At 41.5% G+C, this 26,215-nt stretch overlaps 1 protein-coding gene across 1 annotated transcript in view; it reads right to left on the bottom strand.

Annotated features, from left to right (window-relative positions):
• Positions 1 to 21,589, bottom strand: part of dlg4a (discs, large homolog 4a) — a gene marked incomplete at both ends in the record, with an annotated part of 74,406 nt that extends 52,817 nt beyond the window's left edge. The window contains one exon of the mRNA XM_083890344.1: positions 21,560 to 21,589. Coding sequence (XP_083746470.1) covers positions 21,560 to 21,589 — 30 coding nt within the window. The remainder of the gene's footprint in view (positions 1 to 21,559) is intronic.
• Positions 21,590 to 26,215: the final 4,626 nt, after the last annotated feature.

Here is a 26,215-nt window from a genome sequence, read left to right as displayed (position 1 = left end):
GGGTTAGGGTTCACCACAGGGCTAACATTCACAGAGAGTGACAGCAGGACACACAAATGGGTAGCAGGATATTTCTTTTGTGTCACCAAAAGTATTTGCCGAATTTCTTCCTGCCTTTTAATCAAGATGTACATATGTATATAGATACAGCACACCTCTGAAGGGTTTAGCTATTCAAAGTAGTACGAGTTAAAGAAGTGGCAGTAAAAATAGAAACATCCTACCATGCACAAATGCGCTCTTGTCACAACTTGTATTGTGAATTGGGTCGTAATGGTTTGTCATCCTAAAAAAGTAGGTCCCTATTTAAAAAAAGTTTGGGAAAGACTGCTTTAGTTTTAATTAACCTAACCTCAAGCTACATGTCGTTTGAATGTGGGAGTAAGCTGGAGTACCCAAAGAAAACCCATGTACATATGCAGAGAAGATGAAGTCCCCACAGAGAAAGAGGCTCACTCTAACCACCAGAAGACCAGGCGTATTTTAATTATAACCAACTTTCCATGAAGCTCACACTGGTTTCTGTCTCACTGTGTGTGTGTGTGTGCATGCATTCTCAAAGAAGTTGCCTCACAGACTGTAAAACTTTTTGGAGTTGCCTCTGATGAAATGCAACAAAGACTTTGGGCTACTGCTGATATCACTTTGGCTTGGTATGCAGCGAGCACTGCAGGGTGCCAGTCTGGTCAGCCATGGCACTGTTTCTAGCCAGCATGATGAAAACAGTCACTTAGTGCCAACAGGTAGTGCTAACTGGCAGTATTAATTGTCCATGTGTCCAGCACAGACATCTCAAAGTGTGGCATTTTGGCATGAGTTTTACAAATGAGTGGACAATTGAATGCAACTTTGGTTTGACGATGAAAAACAAAATGACCAATGAAGTCAGTTCAGCTGAGGAAATGTCTCTGTAACACAACATTGTTTTCATACACTCACCTGCCACTTAATTAAATACACCTACTCAACTGCTCTTTTAAACGCAAATATATAATCATCTAATCACATGGCAGCAAGTCCATGCATTTAGACATGTGGACATGGTCAAAACAATCTGCACCAGTTCAAACCGAGCCCCAGAATCGGGAAGAAACATATTATACCCTATTTCTCCAAGTTAACCTAGTTCCCTGGTGTCCTAATGAACATGTCTGTGACATGCTTTGGTCAAAATACCTTAAGGATGAAGCACCATCGCAGTTCAATCACCCTGCCAAAACAGCCCTGTTCACAACGGTCGGTTTTGAGTGCATGTCTCTTTAAATGCAAATGAGACACAGGAAACTACTTCGCTGAGGCTGTAACAGCAGTTAGCATTTGGAAAAGCGATAATTTGCAGATGCTACCCTGCACATTGCCGTCATATATAAAATGTATTCACTGGACACGTAAATCCTCTGAGGCTGGAAGTTTGTGTAGAACTCTGTGCTGCACTGTGGAGCCAAGAATAGAACACTTTGCAGACTTCTGCTCTTCCAGATACTATTGCCCTCGCCTGTACTCTCGTGTTTTTTAGGGACAAAGGGAGGTCCGCGAGACAACAATTCCAGGAATGTATCATTTTGACGTAGCAATGAGTGCGCAAGTCAACGTCACATGTTTTATCTGCTGTACTTAGACAGGCGGACCACAAAAACATGAGTGAGTCATCTTTTTTCACACTTTGCCTACTCATAGGCCTCCAGAGTCCCAACATTTTGCATAATATGTCCCTTTTAAAGCTCACATAGAGTGGTCCTGTTGCACATATAGTTATGGAGGTCTACTTACATACGTTAACTTGTTTTTATGGTCAAAAACCTCCCAGTTGCTGTAAACGAGCCGATAGAAATCTCTCGTAGCTTTTCTCTTTCTCTAGTCAGCAGCGATATTTCAGACATAAATCTCACCCCCAGAAGACAGACTGTGTTGTGATTGGCCAAAACAAGATGTTTCGCCTTTAATCTGTCGCCGTCATAGACATGGTCACTCTTGCAAGGGTTTGATGTGTTCGCTTGGCTTCGGTTGGTTAGACAAATCATGTAGTATGTGATCCCTCGTCAGGCAAAACAGACTGTGTTGTGATTGGCCAGCCAGCGTAGAGCCTTTCCAACTGTCTTGTGATTGGCCAGTACCCAGAAGTGACATATTCAGCACACCCGCTCTCAGAAACGCAGCTCCCCCCTCTGGAACGGTGGATGCACTGCTACTCATTATCAAAGCATTGTTTTAACAGTGTTTAAAAATAGCTTCGTCACGACTCCCCGCCGCAGTCCCTTTTATGACTTTGACCCGGAGTCAGACCCAGAGTCAGAAAACACTGTCGCTCGTGAAACACCTCCACAACAGACGTTATTCTTCTTCTGCGGTTCAATGTACGCAACCGGATGTACCCGGTCTAGTGCCCGGAGCAGGAGGATCTTGTTTTGAACCTTCAGGGCTTCGTAAACAAGGTAATGACGCAGATACACACAAAAAAACAGCGTTAATTGGAACTTCCGGTCTAGGTCTGCTTTAAATGTGCAATGTTTCTGGTGCTAGAAAGACTGGTCTGAGTTTTTCGAAAAGTGCTGATCTACAGAGATTTTCATGCACAACCATCTCTAGAGAATGGTCAGGAAAAAAAGAGCTGCAGTTCTCTGGGCAAAAATGTTGATGCCAGAGGTCAGAGAAGAAGGGCCACTGGTTCAAAACAATCAAAAAAAATGACAGCAAACCTTAACAGTATCTCAAATAACCTCTTGTTACGGTTATGTCAAACCTTGAAGCAGGTGTAATAAAGTGTTAATGGACATCATTATGGTTCACTGAGAATGTATGTTGCAGTATTAGGTAACATGGGTAGCAGTGAGTAATTTAAATTTAACTATAATTACCATCTTCTAACTAGGAAGCAATGTTGGGTTGAGAACATATTGTTCTCATATTGAAAAGCAGACAACAAATAAATGGTAAAATGGTAACTCGTTGTAATTATCTGGATTTTTTGTTTTGTTTTTGCATAGTGCATTGTCAAAGCTTTGACTCTCATGGTCTTTTCAAACCTGTTTTCTCAAAGCCTCTGGAAAATCACATCTGCATCGATACAACTCATGCCAATATATACAATCGAACCTGGCATTGAAGTCCCATGAAAAAAAAGTCTGAATGTTGAAATGATCTCACTGTTATAATAATTGAGAGAGGCATCGTGAAATCATGTTCAGCAAGCATAATCTGAATGATTTGATGATCATATTGCTCACTCTGAATATGGCTGGCTTTGCAAAAATGTTGAAGGATCCTGTGGTCTTAGTAGTGGCCCAGGTCCCAGTGTGGCTCAGTTCTCACAGATAACTCATTTATTCAGAATAAGATTGAGACAACTGTATTGATACCAGGGGGTAATCAGGTTTAACCAACTACAGTCACAAAAACAAGAGTCAATATGCTACATGGTTTGCATCAGTGATTCAAATGAACCAAATACATTAGAGTCATGTTTTTAAGTAGCTGCTCTGGATGTTGGATTAATGAAATGGTATGCCTTGGGAGTTTGATCTGTGCATCACTCCAACAATGATCCATTTTGTCTACACTTTGATCCAAAACTCAACAGGTCTCCTGGCATACTTACTGCAGACTGTAATCTGACCTTTTTTGAGGTTTGGCTTTTGTGGTGAACCCCCTGAGATGGTGCTTGCATCGTCTTGTCTTGACACATGTTCACATGCTGGAGTGTCTCCTTAATCTGCTAAGGAGCTATAGATGGGTCTGTCTTCTGTTATACACTACCATAACTGGTGTATTGTAGGCTGCTGCAGTATTGAACTCACTAAAGTCGGGGACACAAATGTATTTGCCCGATATTACCAACAATTTGCAGCTGGGCAGAGTGTGTACCAGTCAGCACTAATAGGGGACAGCATGGCTAGTTGGCAGAGAAATCTGTTAGTGTGAGGGGTAAAGATTCAAATCGGCAAGTGTGTTAGGATAACAGACTCAAGCTCAATCGCAGTCAAACGAACATGTTTTTGTGACTCTGGACGCAATTGGGTTGTGTGTACTGATTAGAGACCCAATTACAAACCAATGAAGCCAATGAAAAAGAGTAGGTGGCACACAGGAAATAGCATCAAAAGATGACAGGAAGTAGAGGAAAACTATCAAAACAAGATGAGGATGTTTCGCCTTCAATCTGTCGCCGTCATAGACATGGTCACTCTTGCAAGGGTTTGATGTGTTCACTTGGCTGAGGTTGGTTAGACAAATCCTGTAGTATGTGATTCCTCATCAGGCAAAAACGTTTACCTATAGATCCCTAGTCTTGAAACCATTCAGTTAGTGTGTACTCCTCAAATCTTTACAAAATCTTCACAAAATCCAACCAGGCCATGACTGTGAAAGTTGTGTTGGCCTACTTTACTGTTACATATATATATTTGGTCCTCACAACAACAAATACAAATAAATAAATTGATCCCTTATCTTTACATCTTTATTTAATTGACTGAAAGTGGGAACATTTGCTACCGTTTCTTAAATTACAGTAGATAATCTAACAAGAGGTAGGCAAAACAACAAAAATGTGTTGATTCCCTAAAACATATTGATCACATTATATCTATTCCGGTAATAAGGTCACTGAAAAAAAGAAAGTTTCTCATTCATCAGAACCACTTTCAATTTGCATCTTTGCACAATGAGTTTGAGCAGCAGAAACTGACAGATGATGCTGGAGTAACCTGTGCAAATTGCTGTTCGTGCACACACATACGCCCGCACACATGTACACACTAGTTTTTGGCTGCAGAGCTGCATTAAAAATGGCATCTTGGTGCCATGGCACTCAACCGACCTCATCATGTCTACTCAGCTAATTAAGACTGGAGGAGCTGTGGACTTCTCTTGCCTGCTCAGTGTTTTTATTTTCACGAACAGGCACTGCATCAAACACCTGCATTTATTGTATTAAACATAATAACACAGAGACCAATTCTATCACCTCTAACTCTAATGTCTGATGTTAATTGCAACGAGCCATAATCACTTAAACAGACATGACCTTTTTCAATGAATAAGGGTTGATTTTGTTTCCCCAGATAATTTGCCTAATCTTTGCGCGACACTGTGATTGTGTCCTCCTGTCCTCACAAGGAGACAGGTGCACAACACTATGAATGCATTCAAATATGCAGTATATGCCAGTGCAAACACAGATTTAATTCACCTGCATATATGATCCTGTACTGCTCCATTCAACAAGTCTGCGAGAGTTTGACTGTATGTCTTAACATGCTCACTCACACACATACACACCCACATGTACCAGGCCACATTCATACGTAATACCCTAAGTGCATGATAAAACCCAACCAAGAACGCATGCAGAAGAATAGCACATATTCTTCATGCACATATTACTGATTAACCTGTGAGAGTGGAGAACATGGTAAGCATTTTTCAGTGTAATGTCCAAAGATGTACATGGAGACGTCTCTCAATCCAGCCAGAACAACTAGCTAGACTTTAGGCTAACATGCAAAACAGAGGCAGCAACAGAGAGAGATAGAGAAGAAGAAGAACGACACGAGCGGAGAGGTGAATTTACCTACCACACACGGGCAGAGGGAAGGGAGCTTAGTGCGGCCCTTCATGAGCGAGAGACAGAGGAAAAACAGCCTCCCAGACACCCGCAGTAGAGGAGGAGAGGGATGGGGAGACAGAGAGAGAGAGAAAGAGAGAGAGAGAGAGAGAGAGATGGGAGGCTATGGAAGGGGAAGGGGAAATAAAAAAAGAAGGAGAGGGAGGGGAAGGGGGGAGGGTGGGCGGTTGTCGTAGCAGGCAAAGAGAGAGAGTTTTCCTGGAAGCTGGAGTTGTTAGTGTTGGATATATCTTGTTGTTAAAGGAAAGGGGTCTGAATATGAAGGAAACACAGCCTGCTCCAGTCGTGACTCATAAAATATGTTTGTCAGTGAGGAGAGGACGACACATAGCGACAGAGAGGAAACCTTGCGTAGCGTTTTATTTACTACTTTTATTCTCTCGTTTCATGATGCATCATCTCCCTTACACTGTCTCTCTGTCTGCCGTATTGAGCTGCAATGTTAAACAAAAGACTTGTCAATAACCTTTTACTATTTTTCATTGATTAAGACCTTATTACGTTATTAAAATTTGATCGAGACTGTGTAATCTGCACCAAGGCCAAATAATCCATCACATCTCTACCTAAGATAGTTGGCTATATCTGCACCAAATTGTCCAAACTCCAAGACTAGACGGTATATATATGAGGAGATTAAACAATGAAGAACGATCATTCACGTTAAAATACATCAAGAATATTTGTCTTTGCAAAAACATCAGTTGACTACGTCATGATATTTGTAAATGTGTGTGTACTTGTGTAAAGAAGATATACTAAGCATTTGATTCTTTCTTTCTTTGTAAAGCTAAAGACATTATTTATTCTATGTTTTGTTGTAACAGTAGCCAAAATAGTTGAGTTGAATGACTCCTCTGTGGCTTGTGCTCCTCACAAATAGTTGAATATCAAATATTTTATGGAATCAACAAATGTACATTTTTGGGACACAATAGGATTTAGACAGGACAAATTGAATGTGATTAATAGGCAGAACAAACTAAATATAAGACTGGAATGATTCAAAATGTGGGCCAGTACTTTCACACACTGCACCAATCTTTATAAACAATAATGGCTATAATTTTGATGCAAAATGTAAATGTACATGCTCTGCTGCTGCCCCTCACAATACTGAAATTGAAACACCTTTTTCATTTAAGGTCATCTTGCATACCTCAGGGCTAACAACTAAAACAACTACTAAAAGACAATGGAAACATTTTTGATTGAGATTGGACGTTTTAATCGCTTACAAAGTCCAAGTTTCCCCTTAGCAACAGTCCATCCTCTCTCCCCTCACCACTGTCTATTACATAGCTGCATTGAGGGCAGAGATGTACCAGGGAATAAACAGTAAATAGCAAATGCGCCATGACCCCGTTGGACTGCTGTTGGGTGATGGATGGGTTATGACACCTGCAGAGGTTAGGCCCACAGCCACTGTGCAAAATACAGGGGGGTCTAGACCCTCTGATTAACAGTCGAGACCCCCTAAAATCCTCAAAGGTCAAATTTGAGGGGGGTCTAACGGGTTACAGTGTAATTGGAGAACATGTTTTTAAGTGGACCAAGAGGAAGTTCCAATTAATGCTGTTTTTTGGTGTGTATCTGCAACATTAAACTGTTATGAAGCCCTGGAAGTTCAAAACAACCAGTTCAGCCACTGCTGAGAACGCTGTGTTGTATTGTAATCTCGGGCTCAGCGAGATCTCTGAAAAAAACTCGGTCCGGTTACGTAAACAGCATTTCTCCTGAACAGCAGATCCTCCTGCTCTGGCAAATCCGGTTGCCTACATTGTAACACAGAAGAAGAAGAACGTCCGTTGTGGAGGTGTTTCACGAGTGACAGTGTCTTCTGACTCTGGGTCTGACTCCGGGTCAAAGTCATAAAAGGGACTGCGGCGGGGAGTCGTGAAGAAGCTATTTTTAAACATTGTTAAAACAATGTTTTGATAATGAGTAGCAGTGCATCCACCGTTCCAGAGGGGGGAGCTGCGTTTCTGAGAGCTGGTGTGCCGATTACGTCACTTCCATGTATTGGCCAATCACAAGACAGTTGGGAAAGCTGTCGTTAGCTGGCCAATCACAACACAGTCTGTCTTGTGGGGGTGAGATTTCAGTCTGAAACACCGCGGCTGACGAGAGCTTCAGTGAGGAGAGATTTCTATCGGCTCGTTTCCAGCAACTCGGAGGTTTTTGACCATAAAAAACAAGTTATTGTATGTAAGTAGACCTCCATAACTAACATGTGCAACAGGACCACTCTAGGTCCCCTTAAAGATTTAAATTTTACATATATGATCTACATTCATAATACACTTTGCATGCTTTCTTATACTTTATAAGCAGACAAAATGTAAATTATTTTTGTATTTTAAAGTTTTAATTAATTGCTTTCCAAATGATGCTGTGGAAAAGGCCCACACAAGCCCACATCTGACAGGGAAGATAGCCAATACTGCAGGGTGGCACCTGGGGTGGTGAAACAGTATTGCGCAACAAATGGAAGATGGATGGATGGATGGATGGATCCAAACCCCTCTACCCCCCAACCACATCATTATTAATGGGTATTTCGCACACTGCCCACAGCCCTCGATCAGAAACCCCAGTGACGCGCTGAGCAGTGGCCGAGCTGCCTCAGCTTCACTGTCTGTGACAAAAAACAACTGGAGCACATCGTGACATTTCCATCTGGAATGAAGCGTGTGCTGTTAGAACAGTGTCGAACGCTGTGTAACCCGCAAATCCACTGCTAATTTTCTATTCTCTGCAGTCAGGAGCATTCACCGTGCTGCCTACACAGAGGTCATCCTCCTACCTGCACACTGTGGGTTCCACATCAACATCCCTCAATGGTAGTCTATCTCTCTCTCTTTCTCTCTCACACACACACACACACACACACTCACTATCTCTCTTTTGCTCTCTCCTCTCCCTTCCTTCCTCCTTTTCATCTCTATTCTCTCCATGATGATACCCCTGCCATGTTGTCATGGCAACAATCGGGCCCTGATTGCTTGGTTGCTAGGCAACTGACATCACCTATAAGGGGAACATGAAGATAGAAAGCCAGGGACAAACAATTCACACACACACACACACACACACACACACACACACACACACACACACACACACACACACACACACACACACACACACACACACACACACACACACCAAAAGAAATATGTGCACTTGTTCATTACTGTCAGGTGTAAGCGCTCACAGTGACATTAGCACGTGAGGGTTTTTTTTCATTGAAATGTTCATTATTATAAATGTTGTAAATTATTATAAATGTTCATTAAAATGCCCCAGGATGTATGCAGCAAGAGTTGTAAGGAATGTAATTCAGATACGATTGAACGTGTGTCAAATATGAGGTGAAAACCCTCCTTTGCAGAAAAGGGTTATGAGTAACTGATTACTGATAACAGCTTCCTGCTATTTCATAATCATTGTGGAAAACACAAGGCCTCGACCTCACAGAAGACAGAATGTATGTTCTTGGGTTTATTTAGCATGATGTAGCATTCAAGCATCTGAGCATGTATGACAGGTACGACAGCAGCAGCTGGAATCGGACAAAGTCCCTGAGCCAGGTCGCAATGGACTACAGCGATGTAGTTTAACAAAATTCCACAAGGTGTCATTGTGCACTATTGTGAAAAAAATATGACCACACGCAGCACTGCAAGAAAAGTCAGAACTCATTTGCAAGGCTAATACAAGTGCTATTCATATCGATGATATCAGCACTGCCTTCCTCGTCATTCTTGTTTTTGTCATTTTTCTCCTACCTTTCCTTTTTTCCCCCTTACATTCACATGACACCTCAAACACAGACACACTTAACAAGTGCTATAATAATGCCAGTAGTGTGTTTATTTCATTTTAGGAAAAAGAAGTTGACCTACTTTGACTTCTTTCCATGCAATGACCCCCACAGGACCTCCTCTATTGAATATATCCTCATCTTTAAATATCAGTTTCATCTATATTGATTTATTCATTACCCATAGTCTCATTTACACATTAAGCACACAAATGCTTTGTTTCTAGTCTAGTCGGCGCATGTGCAAGCGTCAAAGCAGAATCTTGTGCAGCTGTCAGCCACCCTCCTTCTGCGAGTTAATGTTCTCACTCAGTGTGATATGACAAAGTCTCCAGCCCAAACAATTCATGATGGATCTAATCTGTCACCTGTCATATGGGCAATTTTAGCACAGACAGCAATGCTGACAGCCAAAACACTGAAATTAAGCAGCAGAGAGTGCAAGCAAGGTCTACTGGTGGACAGTATGCTCCCTGTGAGGAGTTATTTTTATTATAAGGGGTAATTATGGTACGTTATCCTCAGGTCAACTCAACATAACCACAGTCTAGGGTAAGGATATATATATATACATAAAAAGTAAAGCTTAAAAGTCCATAATCTGTGACTCCAACAGATACATCCCAATTCCCCTGTCAAAATTCCATACTCAAAACACATGGACAAATACCGAAAGCCGAGTGGAATAGAGAGTGCTGTCAGGACATATTCAATGATACTGACAATATCATGTCTAATTCATCTGCAGAAAACAGTAACTTTGCGGGTGGGAAGATTGGTATGACAGCAAATCAACCTATTTGTTCTGAACTAAAGGATCAATTTTGCAATGGCTATGGACACTAGGGCTTACCGTTCAGAGGCGTCACTAGGTTTTAAGGACAGGGGAGGCTTAAAGGTACAATATGTAGTATTTATGGGTTTATATAACCCAAAATCCACTTTTTTATACATATTATGTGCTCCTGCATTGTCTAGTCGCTGTATAATAGTTTTTGTTTCATTTTCGTAGTGTTTCAAAAAGTCATGTAAAATAACATGACCGCGGACCGTGGTTGCATAGCCACTGTTAGCAGCGAGACGCCATGTTTCTACCGGAGCCTGTAAGGACAAACGCGAGAGAACAAAACAAGCGTCTCTTTACTTGTAGCGGAAGTCCCGCCTCCTCTCTCTCCGCTTCGTCTGCTACGGCCGCGGTAGCTCGCCCTCTCCCTCACCTCACGAACCTCATCTGCTGACACGGAGAAAGACGACGAGGACGACATTTGACCAGCTGCGGATACCGTATCGCTCAGGGAAGGGAGGGGGTGAGCAGAGCAGCAGGTCTTTGTTGTAAATTTCAGCCTCTCCTCTAGATGGCACTATAAACTACTTATTTCCCCTTTAAGCCTTGTTTATACTCGCGGGCGACGCCGTGGCGCGGGGCTCCGCAGATGGCGCGTGACCATATAAGTATGTACGGAGGCGTTTATACTCAGCGTGTTGTTCATTGCAGTATTCGGGCGTAGAGGGTGTACAACCAAAATATTCAACTTGTACTGCCGGTAAACGTCCGCTGCCTAGTAACAGTAGTAAACAATAACTTTCCGCATATCACGTACGTTGGTCTCAAAATGACAGTCCGTCTCTCCATGTTTCACGTATTTGGACAAACATCCCAAAATCCACCAGAATCACCGGGAGGGCTTTTCCCCCTGGGTCACCACTCTTTCTATGGGCTCGTCTTTTGCCCTTCACAAAGCGACCCCCCTCTTTTTTTTCACGTCCTACAGCAAAAACCATTGTCTTTTTGTAACGTTGTAACAATCTCCGTCCATGAATATAAAGTCATGTGACTGTCTCAGTGCTCTCAGACAGAAGAGTCATACAAATGCGTAAAAAGCATACCTGCTCGGCCAGCCTTCCATTGAAAATGAAGAGTTGGCGCGCGCTGTAGTCAACAAAGTTAGAAAAATTTAGAGGCGTGATTTCCAGTGATGTGGGCGTTCTCTATATGAACAAGTGGAATGGATAGGATAACGACGTAGAATGAAGTGAAAGGGGGCATCAGACCCCCTAAAACAGGCCTAATTACACCACTGGTACCGTTCATAATTGAACCGATACGGGGATTCGGTACCAGTACTTTTAAAATATTTTTTTCAGTTGTAAAACAAAGTTTTCAGTTTCCGTTTTTTATGAAGAAGATTTAAGAACAGTAAATAAATAATAGTGCTGTCGAACGTTTGACTGACCATGACGACTGACCGGAAAAAGACACGCGGGACGTCATGTTTGTGTGACTCCGGATAGTTAAAATGAGTCTCTAAGGTAACACTGAACTTTAAAAACATACGCAGAGGCACACATACGCAGTACACAGGTACGCTGGTTATTTGTAACGCTGCTCTTTTCGTTTAATAAACAGACCGCTCCAGTTCGACTGTAGGTGCGCTAACGGCGCTAAAAGGAGCTAATGCAGCTAACGGAGCTAACTGGTAAGCGGTGCCTGGACTCCAGTGTCGCGGCATGTAAACATGACGTCATTCACGTCGTTTCCAGTCACATGGAAATGTGTCATGCGTTAACCTATTGCACAGCACTAATAAATAAACATAATTAAATGTTATTTAGAAATAAATATAGAACATTTAGGCCCAGGTCAACAACAACAAGACCTCTCTCTTCCACAACCAAAGCTTCTTCTTTTTTTGTCTGCCCTTTGTCTCTTGTCACAAACAAGTGTGGTGAGCTAACTGGCCGAAAGTTAGCTAGCTAGCCACAGACGGCAGGCTAACGACAAGCAAACCCTTTTTGTGGAGTCACGAGTCACTGCTCTCTCCGCGACTACACGGGGCAACAAAAAAAGACATGCAAATGATGGTAGCATCAGCTACCAAGGCTAGCAGCTAACATTTGCGTGTCTACTACTAGCACTGCAGCAAGGCCTGCCTTGACTGCGTTTGGCTCACCGTTATTGCTGTCGTGCTCTCGTAGTCTCGCAAAGCGTAGCTCTCACATTATCGCGCTCTTGCGCTCTCTCCCAGACATTTCAAGTACCAAAATTTGGCACCGATACATTAAAAGTAAAAGTACCAGCCTTTGGTACCCAACCCGAATGGATACTATTTTTTTTTTTTTTTCAAACAATTTTATTTTTATTGATTGCACCAGGATGTGCATAAATAATTTCAATTATTATAAAATTTGTAAGTGTTTTAGAAAGCAGTTGCAGAATATAGCTTTAGGGTTCTGCACAACTAAAGTCTACTTGTCTAAAGGGGGATAGTCTGGCTTAAACATGTAATTAGCTTCTTCATTAAAAACACCATAAAGCAATATAGATAAGCCGGTGGCCTCTTCACGCCGTGACATGTTAAAATATCATCAGCGATATCTAAACATTTATTCCAAGGAAATGATGAGGCATTGTTCATCCTCTCCCTGGATGAGTCTGGAGCAAATCAAGAGAGAGTGGGGATAGAATAGAGGACAGATTGTGTTGTGTGCATTTGACAAAGAAAAGAAGCTCTCGACAGCCTCCTTGTTGGCTGACGCTCCTGATGGGTGGGCATTATAAAGTTGATGTCAAGCCAGAGGTTAGCATTGCATTGGCACCATACAGACAGACAGCAAATTAATGGACAAATGGACACAAATTAACTTGTTCTGCCATTGAACGCTGGAGGGATGTAACTTTGTCTAACATATTCTGTCATGAAGTGTTTTGTTGATGGTGACGGAGAGTGTTTTCTCATAAGTTCAAAATCTTAAGTTTGAGGTTGAGTCCTGGTGGCTTTAAAGGTGAAGTAAGTAGTTTATAGTGCCATCAAGAGGAGAGGCTGAAATTTACAACAAAGAACTGCTGCTCTGCTCACCCCCTCCCTTCCCTGAGCGCTACGGTATCCTCAGCTGGTCAAATGTCGTCCTCGCCGTCTTTCTCCGTGTCAGTAGATGAGGTTCGTGAGGCGAGGGAGAGGGCGGCGCTACCGCGGCCGTAGCAGACGAATCAACAACGGAGCACATAGTATGTATAAAAAAGTGGATTTTTTGGGTTATATAAACCCATAAATACTACACAGTGTCCCTTTAAAGGCTGAAGATGTGTCAACCAATAAGGCCTACACTCTTCTGTTGGTGTGAGCCACACATGCGCTCACCCACGTATTGAGAATGTGGTGAGGGATGAGTGAACTTAACTGGACATGCCACGTTTATCCACATCTCTGGCTTTTTGCATCACTGAACTCCCAAATGTGCATTCATCTTTGTAATGAGGGGTATTTTACAAACTGCAACCTTACTATAACCCTCTCTATGTGATCGTCAACGGGCTGTTCCTGCTGACACAGTCACTTCTTGCATTGACATTCTCAGTCACCTCTCCTTCTTCTTATTTACATATTGCACTAATGCATGAGCATCATGGTCATCAAAGGTGCACCTTCCAACACAGCAATAGCTCAATATGCATTCAAATGTATTTTTCGTAGAAAGAAAAAGGCCTTGTCTTAAGGATTTGTGACTTTGTGAAGCACCTAATGAGTCCTTTCTCGAGATATCAGAATGAACAGGGTCTAATCAGTGTGCATTTATGAACCCTGCAGAGTGTCATTGACTTTTGATTGCATAATTGTACCATGCAGTTTACCTGTGTGGGAGCATTTTGTGTTCACTATGAGTCCCCACTCATTTACTCAGGTTTCCCATTTAATTAGTCCCATCTGTTACTCATAGAAAGTGAGTGATGGGCTTGGATGAACTAGGTAAGCTGCCATCACCTGTGTTAACTGAATTTAGCATCTAAAACAAGTGGCATCATTAAGCTTTTCATTAACCCAGACAAGATTCCTCAGCCTTCAATTTGAACCCGGAGACCAATTTCTTAACTTGTGCAAGGTCCCAGTTTTACAATTCACAGTGCAGAAGCCACTTGCACAAGAGCAGAATGCTCTGCAGTTTTGTCTGATCATGTAGGTGTGAGCCTTTTTTTTTCTTCTAGGGAAGCAGTTGAATGTGTGGGTGAGTGGTGCAATATGTGCCTAAAGATGAAACAAATCTGCAGCTGACCACATAATTTATGACTATTTTGCCACGATAATTCTGTCCTTTGAGCTGAAATGATGATGAATAATACACCTGTCTGTGTTAAATGACATGTCTGTTACCCCCATTACACTTTTTTTTTTTACATTGGATATCAGAGAACCTCCAGTGATGACATCAGACTTGTACAGAGATAAAACTCTACTTCACTCACTGTGTCTTGGGAGCAACCTGACAGGATCGGTGTCTCTGTGGCTGCACACAAAGGCAGACCTCATGGACTCCCATGCCCTTGAGTGGAGATCATATGAGCTCTCAACTGGATCACTAATCCTAACCCACAGCACAGTCAGTGTAGGATACACACACATACACACACACACACACACACACACACACACACACACATTCTTGTACTTGCTGCATACTGAGGACCGGGTTGCTGACAAAGTGAGGACCAGCATTTTCCACTTCATAAATCAACACAATTACAAATATTTACTTCATGAATGACAAAGAACTACTGGTTGCAGTACCATAAAATGTCTGTAGGTAGCGCCCCAGAGCAAGAAGGGCTGGAGGGCTTTTTTGGTCCAAAATTTGACATAAACGTCATACTGTACTATATAATAATAATAATGCATTATGTCATTCAAAATTTGAAAAAAAAGTCATACTAAACTGTCATCCAAAATTTAATTTATTTTTTTGAAAAATTGAATACAGCATGTTAGCAAACTTTTTCGATTCTTTATTTTTTTTTATTTTTTGGTCCAAAACTTTACAAAAACGTCATACTATACAATGCCGACCAAAATTTGAAAAAAAAATCTGACCCAAAATTTTTAGTACAAAATTTGACCCAAATTTTTTTGTACAAAACTTGACCAAATTTTTTTGTCAAAAATGTGAAAAAAAAATTTGAAAAAAAAAATTAACATTTTTTTAGAAAATCTTTTTTGACAAAAAAATTTTGAAAAAAAAAATGTGACAAAAAAATTTTGAAAAAAAATATTTGACAATTTTTTTGAAAAAAAATGTGAATTTTTTTTTTAAAAGAAAATGTGAAAAACTTTTTTGAAAAAAAAATTTTGGTCGAAAATTTGAGAAAGAGTCATACTATACTATGTCATCCAAATTTTTTTTTTTTTTTGACAAATTGATTATAGCATGTTATAACAACCTAAGGAAGTGATTTCAATGAATACAAAGTGAGGACTGGCCAAAATGTCCTCACTCCGTGAAAATGACCTCACTTTGTTGGTTAAAAACCCTCACTGGTCCTCAGTATGCCACAAGTACAAGAACACACACACACACACCAAACAGTAGAGTGAATGGACACTTGTTAAGGTGGATGAGCTTGAGCTGAATGCATACTGAGGAGACTCTTTAGTTCGTGAGCAGAGGCTTTTGCTGAGCTCCATTTTGGAGATGAGAGCAAGATGCAGCAGCCATAAGCTCCTCATCGTCCTCTGCGCACACACACACACACACACACACACACACACACACAGCACATACATATTCATATATTTCACCATAAGAACAGCTGGCAACACAACAATTACAAATGTGAACGTGAGAACCCATTCCAGGGAAGAGGTTTTCAAGTTGGAGCATGATGCCATATAGGAAGCCACACACATGGAGCTGCTGCTTTGACTACATCGTGTCAAATGTATAATTTATTTGAAGGGGCACTAACTAGGGAAGCCTTGAAAGTGCTGAGGAGGAAGGCAGAAGGTAAGCTTAAGCGAAGAGTAAGCAGAAGAGGGGAAAGGAGGTAAAATGAGATAAAGGAAAGAAGGGACTGGGAGGAGAGGACAGGGTGAGGGATTGCGGAGGTGAAGGAAGCGGAGAGGATGAACAAAAATTGGAAATGTGAGAGCAGAGAAGTGGAACAAGGGTAACAAAGGGAGAGGAGTAAGACAAGCAAAGCAAGGCAGTAAGATTTACTTGGAATGCACACCAGAGATACTGGATGCTTTATTGCAAACGGTTTTCTATCCGACATAATGATCGCATTAAAATAAGTTGCTTTTAGTGCAAGTCCCATTTCTGTGGACATCATCTTTGTTCTGGCCTCTCAAACATCAAACCAGCCTCTCTGACTCAGTGCCATGAAGGGAGGCAGAGGCAAAGGTATTGTCAGCCTCACAACCAAATATAAATCCTGTGACGTTTCCTCGAGTTGATATGCCCTAATATTCCAATTCCAGTTTTTATGTAATGACACTTCTGTATGATGCATTGCAGCATGTGTTAAAATGTATTTATTCTCTCAGACAGTCATGCAGGAAGAGACAGAAAATGACATAAGGCGTTAAAACATCAAAGAGTGAATTTAAAGATGCAAACCCAATTACAGGGTTAGAAGTTAAATTCTTCAGTGTTTTCCAATTTGATTTGTCGCTGAGATGAAATTACAAATAGTTTCAGGTGTCTGTGGAGCAGCTTCTACTCTACACCAGAGATAAGGGCTGACCATGACCTCATCACTGTTTGTGGGAGTTTGATGTCATCGCAAAAATCGACAAAACTTAATATCCCACATAACATCTCGGGGGTAATGTTTAGGGAAAGTAAGACAAGTTTAGGGAAAGTAAGACAACCTGGTCATGTAAAGATAAAACTGGCATCATTTAAAAAAAAAATGAATGAATGAACTAATGAATGAACTAATGAATGAATGAATAAAAAAAATTGATGAGGGTCAACATCAGCAGATTTTTTCCAAGTTGCATTGTTGATTTGGTCGAGATTTACGCCGCATCCCTTCTCTCATTCACCTCTCTTCATTTGGCACCAGTGGCTGCATATATTAAGTATTTGGGGTTATGTGACCAGGGACACGTTGTCATATACGTGAGCTAGAGGAGTGGATCAAACCTCAACCTTCTGGTGGTAAGATTGAGCCAATAAAGGGGGTTTCTTCAAGTTCTGTTCCAGTTGTAGTCATTTTGATTTTCTTCACTGATCTCTGACCTACATAACACAACTATTACGAGCATTACTAGTAGTTGTTGTTTTCTCAAAAATCCAAATGGTCATGGCCACACAACAATAGACTCATAAAGTTTTATCGATTACTTGACAAAGTGTTGACTGTCAAATAAAATAACTAAAAGAGAACTGTTGCAACAGATCTATAATGACTGTTGTTCCACTTGTGTTTGCTATTTAATGGTTTCCTTCAGCCTCAGAGCTATTGGTGACAAAATCCTTGTTTGATCTAAATGGACCATCCTGGTCATTTTAACATCCAGTGGATAACATTTAAGAGGATTTAGCGGTAGAAATGTAATATTTATAAATTAGTTGTCTACCGCTTTATCGTCCACACGAAGGTTGCAGGGAGCTGGAGCCAATCCTAGCTGACAAACACTCTTAGAAATAGGTACCAAAAGTGTTCTTCTACAGGGGCTGAGGTTCTACCTGGAACCATTTGGTTCTGAAAAACCTTTTCTTAGGGAAAGGCTTTTTCAAGGGTTCTTGGTAACACTAATGGCTCCAGTAAGAACCATTTTGATCCAGAGAACCCTTTAAAACCCCTTTCATGGATAGGGTTATTGGTAACACTAGGTGGAACCTTTATAAAAGGTTGGAGATGAACAACCATCACTCACACCTGTGGTTAATTTAGAGTGTGCGATTAACCTCTGCCCGTTTTTTCGACTGCGGGAGGAATCTGGAGAACTCGGAGAAAACACACACATGGAAAAGATGCAAACTCCACACTGAAAAGCACACTGGAACACGACAACACCACGTGGCCCGAAATTGAATAAATCACATTCAAATTCGGTAATACTTAGCCTGAGAATACTCCTTTTACAGTGCACCACCAACTCTGTTGTGTATTTGTCTGTTAAATTATGTCATCTTTGGCATTTAGATAGGAATGATATGACAGAAAGTTGGTCTTATATATTAGCAAGCTGCCAATGAGTTTAGCTCGTTCAACATGAACCATGCTGGCCATTTTAACATCCAGGCTTTATAAGGAAGACCTTGGCTTAGTGGAAGGGAATTGGGCTTGTAACCAGAGGGTTGCAGGGCTGGAGTTTGTGTGTATTCAGTGGTGTGTAAAAAGGTCCAATTCACTAACACCGATTGGTCTTTGTGCAAATAAAATGAATTATAATTCCAGTAACGTGTATGTGAGGCTCATGCTATATATAGTTTTGGCAAGAATTATATTTTAACATGCTTTATCTACTGTTGCCATGTCTCTACTGCAGGATCCTGCCCACATAAACCTGGTGCATAAACCAATGAAGATGGAGGAAAACGGCTCGGAGCGGGAGAGCGGGGACTGCTGACGGACAACTCAAAGCGCTTGCTGACAACTACATCTTTTCTGGTACGTGAAGGCCACCATAGTTCTCTGACAAGCCTGGGAGAGGGAGGGGTGAGCGGCAGAGTCTTCCATTTGTTGCCATCCATAGCTTTACCATTAGATGTCACTAATTGTAACACACTGGACCTTGAAGCAACACAGCAGAAATCAGATGTAACTGTGTCTCTGTGGTCATCGATCATGGACGATCAAGATGAAAAAGACAATTGCCGCATGTGAGGTTTAGTACACTGGAGATTCATTCACATTGGTCCAACAGAGAAGTCATTTCAGATTCAACATGGACGAGAAGAAGCTTCAAGCTACTATTTATCCGACAAAAACTGTGTCAAAAAAAATTATCAACTTGTTTACTATCTAAAGGGTTACCCACATTTGTCACTCACCACCCCAGTGTTGCTTCACCAACAAAACTCAACGGTATGCATACACCTGCATGGATGAGTAGGTTTTTCTTCTTCTTTTATTTACATAACCTGCTCTACAGTATGTGGGTGTCAGGGAACAGTTTCACCTTGGGAGCTGCTCACCCATCGTCTGCTACATAAAACATGCACACCACCTGCTCTGAAGCTATCCTCCATTCAAGAATAATCACATTTTAAAGGTATGCTACCAAGTTTTGGACCATGAGCCATCTTTCAGGTAAACTGTAAAGACTGGCAAATCTTTTTTTAAACTCACTTTTGTGTCGGATTCCAAGCAGCTATTAAAAATATCCAGTTCTCTTATTGGTTGATCAAAGGCCCGCCTTGCCACTCAGTCGGTACATTCCTTTACACACTTTCAATGCACTAACTTTCTCTTTTATAAGCTGACCATCTGTCTAACAATCTCTTGGCAATACTGAGGTTTTCTTTGCCAGCTTTACACTAAGTCCTTTCTCACTTTGGTAGCGATGCAGGATTCTGGAGCTAGTTTTGTGAAATATCCACTGTTACCAACTGTGGTCTTTCACTCACAGTGGCCTTTCTCTTTTTTTTCAAGTTTAGTCAGTGACTCACACTTAAGACAAATAAGAAGCATAAGAAGCATGTCCCACGCTCACAATTACCTTGACATTTATGTTTCACTTTCTCACAGAGAATTTGTCATACTGCAACTTTGTTGTATAAGGCAGCACAAAGGCCTTGAGAAAATGTTAAATCAAATGCATGCTGTCTCCTCTGTTCACAGTATAAAACTCTATCTTAAACTGTATTTAAGCTGCACAGCTGTCTCTGCAGACACAAGTGGTAATTACAGGATGCTGGAACTGTAAATTCTGCTGGGTTTTGAGTTTGAGCGGTAAAGGATTCTGCAAGCAGTGTACCCCAAAAGAAAGGTCATAGACAGAAAACCTGAATTCAATCAATTGCTCAGGTGAGAAAACACGTTCTCATGTCAGAGCAGCTCAGCATAGCTTCTTCCTATAGGTGACTGCAGTCCATAGTGACATAGTGCAGTAAACCATCACACGCTTCTCATCAGATACCGACAAGCACAGTGAAGGAGCAGGTGTGTCAGGGATAGTGCCATCATTCTGCAAGTCAGTGTACCAACAAAATGATCTTGAAGCTGTTAATTTGAGGCAAAACAATTGCATAATGCTCCTTTAATATAAACCTCCCCAGTGTAAAACAGGGTCTCCCTGCTCATCTGACTACACCTACTTATCTGTGTTTAACGGACCAATAATTTCTGTTGCCAAGGAAACTGAGGTTGATAAGCAAGTGTGTGTAATGTGCCACAGTTAAGCAAAAAAAAAAAATTACGTAATACATCAGAAAGGTGGCAACTGCTTTCACTACTGTTCAATACACACGCCGGGTCCCAGCAACGTTTTCAAATGACCACAACTTTTGCAACTCTAACAATTTGTGTGCGAGTTTTTCCAGGTTTGTCGTCACTTCACGCACAATTCTATATTCAGTTGCAGCTGCTACCGTACGCCGTTCACCCGTTTTGAAATGTGTGTGAATAAGTATGTCCACTAGGACTTTTGAAGGTCTGGAACAGATTGTTAGCCGTCTGAGCAAGCGGAGTGAGTGTGAGGCATATAAAAGCAGTTTAATTTATTGTTTGTATTAGCCAATTTCCTAACAAGTGCTGCCTCCATGTAGCAGCAAGCTGACTGTTGATGCTGAGCACATGTGTATGATATATCACATCCCCTGTGCGTGAGAGAGGCAGACGTGTGCAAATGCACAGTCGGTAGCTCTAGCGTGTGCCAACAGTCATGGTAAAAGTAAAGCAGCTGAAAATATGAGGCGATTAGCATGCAGGGCTGCCTTCCCATGGTCTCTTCCTTGACATATTCTGCAGCTCCGGCATGACACAAAGCCCTGCACTGGCAATCCAAGCGTCAGCTCTCTCCCGCTTTATACTACATCCACGCAGGTCAGCCAGCTCCTGTTTATACACTCACAAGGCATGACACAGAGTAGGAGATGCAGAGAGAGTGGGAGAGAGGGTCATTGAGAGGGGGAGATATCAAAGAGTGTTCTGTCTATATACATCACTCAGGATCATAAAAATCCACAAAATATCTCAAAGATGTAGCACCATTTTTGTGTCTTAAATAAGTAACATCTATACGGTATACTTTTTAAATGACAGATAATGACAGATAACACAAAGATGTGTGCCTCTTTAGACTCTGTCCAGTTGTGGACACCTTTCACTCTTACTCTCTCTCACACACACACATAAAGCCAGAGTAATGAACATCAGACAGGCTTACCTTTGTAGTCACAATGCAGAGGCAGTCCATGGTACTTAAAACAAAATGCTGGGGTGTATCTCAACCCCCCCAACCCCCCACAACAGAGGGCTGAGACCCCACACCCCACTCCCCAGCCTGCCCCACTCCTGCACTCTCACTCTCGTCCTGCCTTTCCCCCCTTTTCTCTCCTTCCGTGAATCTCTTCTTTGACTAACTGAACCAGCGAGGGAAAGAGAGGATGGAGGGAGGGGGAAACATGAAAAGGGAGGGGGAGGGCCACAGGGAAACAGAGAGAGTGAGCAAAGAAAAGAGAGAGGAGTGGAGAGGGTGGTCTTGAGATACCAAAAGAGCAGAGAAAAGAGAAGGTGAGAGTATATCGGGGGGGTTTTCCGTAGGCACAGGTGAAACAGTGGGTAAGACAGGGAAATGATGGGGTGAATATGAAAAGAGATGGAGGATGAAGATGGACAACAGAGGTAGCAGGAATAAAAAAAAGAGGGGGGTTCACAGTGTAGAATGGAAATGAAAAAAGACAAAGAGAATAAGACAGCAAAAACAGCAGAGGATGGAGAGGAAGAACTGAGGGAGGGGACAGTGAAGGAGAGAGAAGGAGAGGGAGAGTGGGTTAGTGTGTGTGTGCGTGCATGTGCATGTGCATGTGTGTGTGAAGACAGAAGGAATTAGACCGAAAGAAAATGTGTTAAGGAGGAGAGTGTGAATTACATATGCATCACGGAAAAACGCAAAGCACATTGATGACGACTTTAACAAGCCCCCCCCCCCCCCCCCCCCCAAATAAAATTAGAAAACATAGAGATAGAAATGTGATTTTTACATAAACCAGAAGAAGTAATGAGATTGATAATTTTTCTGCTTGTTGTAGCACTCTGCAGCTGTTGCCTTAGCAATGGTGCAGTTGTTGCCATGGCGATAGAGAGGCTTGTTGTTGTCATACAGCCACTGTTGTAGTGCTGAGGGCCAAGTGAGGAATTCTGCATTGGATTTACACACATGGGCATCAAAGTATGTATGTGTCGTTGAGTGTAGGCGTGTTTGTGCATGTGTGCGCTGGTCCATTTATTTTAAATCGAGTAAGCCATAGAACCATGAAGGACAGTCAGGTCTAATTATCAAGTGTATTATACAGAATATTGGCAAAAATGTGTATAATTGTATAATAAGTGACTTAACAAACTCCCCAAAAAATGTACAGTAAAAATAATTTCTAGTATTGTTTCACAAAGTTAACATACTTGAATAAAAATCTATCTCTGTACACTCTGCCTTTAAGACTGTGGACTGTACCACTCAGGGTTGTGTAAGGGGGAATATGTCTCTCACTGTCTTTGCATCATCTGTTCTATAATTGTACAAATCCACCCCGCGCCCCACCTTCATCTCCACTTCACGATTCCCCACAATGCTGGAGCAATGGTGCAGCAATAAAGCAATTCTGCATGATGAACACACATTTATTCCCCCCGTGGTGAAGAGCAGAGGCTTTGATCAAGATGTACAGTGCAACACAACAACCACACACACTTAGACCCACAGATGGCCACTGTTGTAAACGCACTCGCAGTCCTGCTTTCACAAATGTCGAGCTCTGTAATTAAAGGCAGGGACTGGTCATCCTGTTCCACTTCTGCTCTACTCCATACTTAGTCTGCATGTTACTAGATTTCTGTTTTTATGTCTTTCTGATAATTAACTACAAACTTGTTAGAAGCTTAATGTGACTGTATAGTTTAATGAGATATCCAGCAGAGGCCGGAGAGAAGTAAGTACAGCAATATTTCACCATCATCGTATAACATTTAATAACTCCCATTAGCCTTTGATTCCTATACTTATTATACAGTTAAAGACTGAAGGGTTCACCCCCCAAAAACCACTGATAATTCTGTCTGTGTTCCATTATAAGAGAGAGACAATAATGTCCACTAATAAGAACAGGTGATATTTATCTCTGCGGAAGTCAGTTTTTAGAGTGGGAATATTTTGTGCTTTCACGGTGTATTTTTAGGTTTGTCTCCGTGAAAACTGCACTTTTGTCTGAAGCATGAAATGAGCCTCTCAGAACATTTTTGAAAATGATGTCTTCCGATCTAATTGTCACACATGAAAGGTTTTGTCAAGACTGTATCAGGCAATACAAGGTGTACTTTTTCTGAACACCAGCTAAAAAAAAAGAGGGAAAATGCACAATTAAATCCTCCTTCCAATGGAATTGATACTGAAAAACATGCAGTTCTCATTCAGGGTAATAATGCAGTTTATTTCTGATGAATATGATGCCCCAGTGGTGTCATTCATTCATTCATTCATTGTCTACCGCTTTATCCTCTGCATGAGGATTGCGGGGACGCTGGAGCCAATCCCAGCTGACATAGTGTGAAAGGCAGGGCACACCCTGGACAGGTCACCATCCATATACAGAGATGAACAGCCATTCACTCTCACATTCACACCAACGGTCAATTTAGAGCGTCCAATTAACACAGTCCACACAGAAAGGCCTGAACCGGAATCCCCAGTAGTGTATTAAAGGTAATTATAATATGGTAATTATAAGGGTGTGTGTATTTTTGTCCTTGTAGTAAAACATTCCCTCATTGTGTCTCCCTTGATATTTACAATAACATTTGTTTGAGTCTTTGGGCCAATTCCAATTCCTATCTTAACCCTTAATCTTAACCCTCAAGCTCAACCCTTATCTTAACTGGCCCTCAAAACCAAGTGTTGAGGTTTATTTTGTCACTATGAAATGGGACACCCCTTAAATGCAGATACGTCTTCAGACTGTAGGGGGCAGAATAACGCGAAAGCTTATGCTTATTATAAAGCGCGTGTGAAAATAAAAATAAATGTTACGCAACAATGACGTCAGTAATCTATAATATGGGCCTAAACTAAGATAATACAATGGTTTTCATCATTTTTATATCTCTATTAACAAAGAAAATACTTAATTTGTATCGCACTCGTTTCGCTGCTTTCGACGCCATCTTTCTTATGTGAAAACACGCAATGCATTCTGGGTAGCCCTTGCTCCCAAGGGCGATCTCTGAAAATCTCAATATTGAGGGCGACACAGCCCTTAAACTTGGCCCTCAACTTAATTTTTCTGAGAATCGGGACAGCACTTGCACTAGAGGGAGCGCGCATTTTTGAGATTGAGGATTAAGATTGAGGGTTAAGCAAGGAATTGGAATTCACCCTTTGTCTCAATGTCCAAAAACAGGCCAGCAAATGGAAACTGTGCACAGGCGTTTTTACAAATCTCTCCTCGCTGGTGACAAAGACACAAGTGAAATTACCGTAATAAACGCACGCTTTGGCATGCAACTTATCAGCTTTTTTTTCAGATAACACACACCGACGGCGTAATTACGGTGATGAAAATATGCTCTTGCGCAAAACGTGCCACCTGTGATACGCTCGGTGTTAAAGGGTTAAAGCAGGGGTGTCAAACTCAGTTTTAGTTCAGTGGCCACATTCAGCACAATTTGATCTCAAGCGGGTCAGACCAGTCAAATAAAGGCATATAAACAACACGTTTCTTTCAAATTTCTTGAGATAAATTAAATGGTTAACTGAAGCAGGATATTGTTGAAATTGCACTTACACAAACTCACAGATCACAGTAGATTTGAGTCACACGTATCCGGAACTGATAAATATAGTATGACTAGGCTCTAATGATACTGTGAAAATTTCAGCAGGCTGGATTGGACTCTCTGGTGGGCCGGTTCTGGACCTCGGGCCGTACGTTTGACACCCCTGGGTTAAAGGATGGTATGGTCAGCAAAAGCTGATCTAATGCACACAATTGCATCTATGAAAATTGTTTACAATTTACAATATTTTGTCATTACAATCTATTGTCAGTTGATTTATTGTCAGTTTCTTTATCTACATGCTAACTAGCCAAATGACTAAATCCTATCACCTCGCTGTGCTGTATTACATGTGTGTTTTTTAGCACTTCACTGTTCTTGAAAGGATGCCAGGACAAAGAGACGTTTATCAAATCACCTGTAATTTTCACAGATTATGCAGCAGAACGTGTTGCATACGGTATATGAAGACTGTATATGTATCACTTCATTTACTAACCACTTGAATATCTATGCAACGTCTTGTTGCAGATAACTAATCAGCCAATCACATGGCAGCAGACGTGACATGGTCAAAATGATGCAAGTTCAAACTGAGCATCAGACAAGCAAGAAAGGGGATTTCAGGGACTTTGAAAGCGAGATGATTATTTGTGCAAGACGGTCTGGTCTGAGTATTTCAGAATCTACTGGGATTTTCACAAACGACCATATTCAAGATGATATCATTTTCTCTCAAGTCAACCAGGAGCTCTACACATCTCACGTCTCCTTTACCAGAAAGTTCATGTTTTATTGCACATAATGAACAGAGCTCGCACTGAGTTACAGTAGAACAACAGCATATATATCGTCAAGCGCAAAAAAACTTTCATCTCCCCTGCAACACCCACACACACTGAACGCGCACATTGCACTTACACATGCTTTTAGAAACACACAAATGCATGTTTATCATTCTAGAAGAAAGAAAGTATCTCCCTGTGGAAAAGCTTGAATACTGAGGCATCTCCAGTGAAGTACATTCACAAAACTCCACTATATAAATCCTGTC

This window comes from Microchirus variegatus (genome assembly GCF_963457635.1).
Source record: "Microchirus variegatus genome assembly, chromosome: 5".
Lineage (NCBI taxonomy): Eukaryota > Metazoa > Chordata > Actinopteri > Pleuronectiformes > Soleidae > Microchirus > Microchirus variegatus.
Note: the sequence above shows the minus strand (reverse complement) of the source record. Positions and strands in the feature narration are given on the sequence as shown.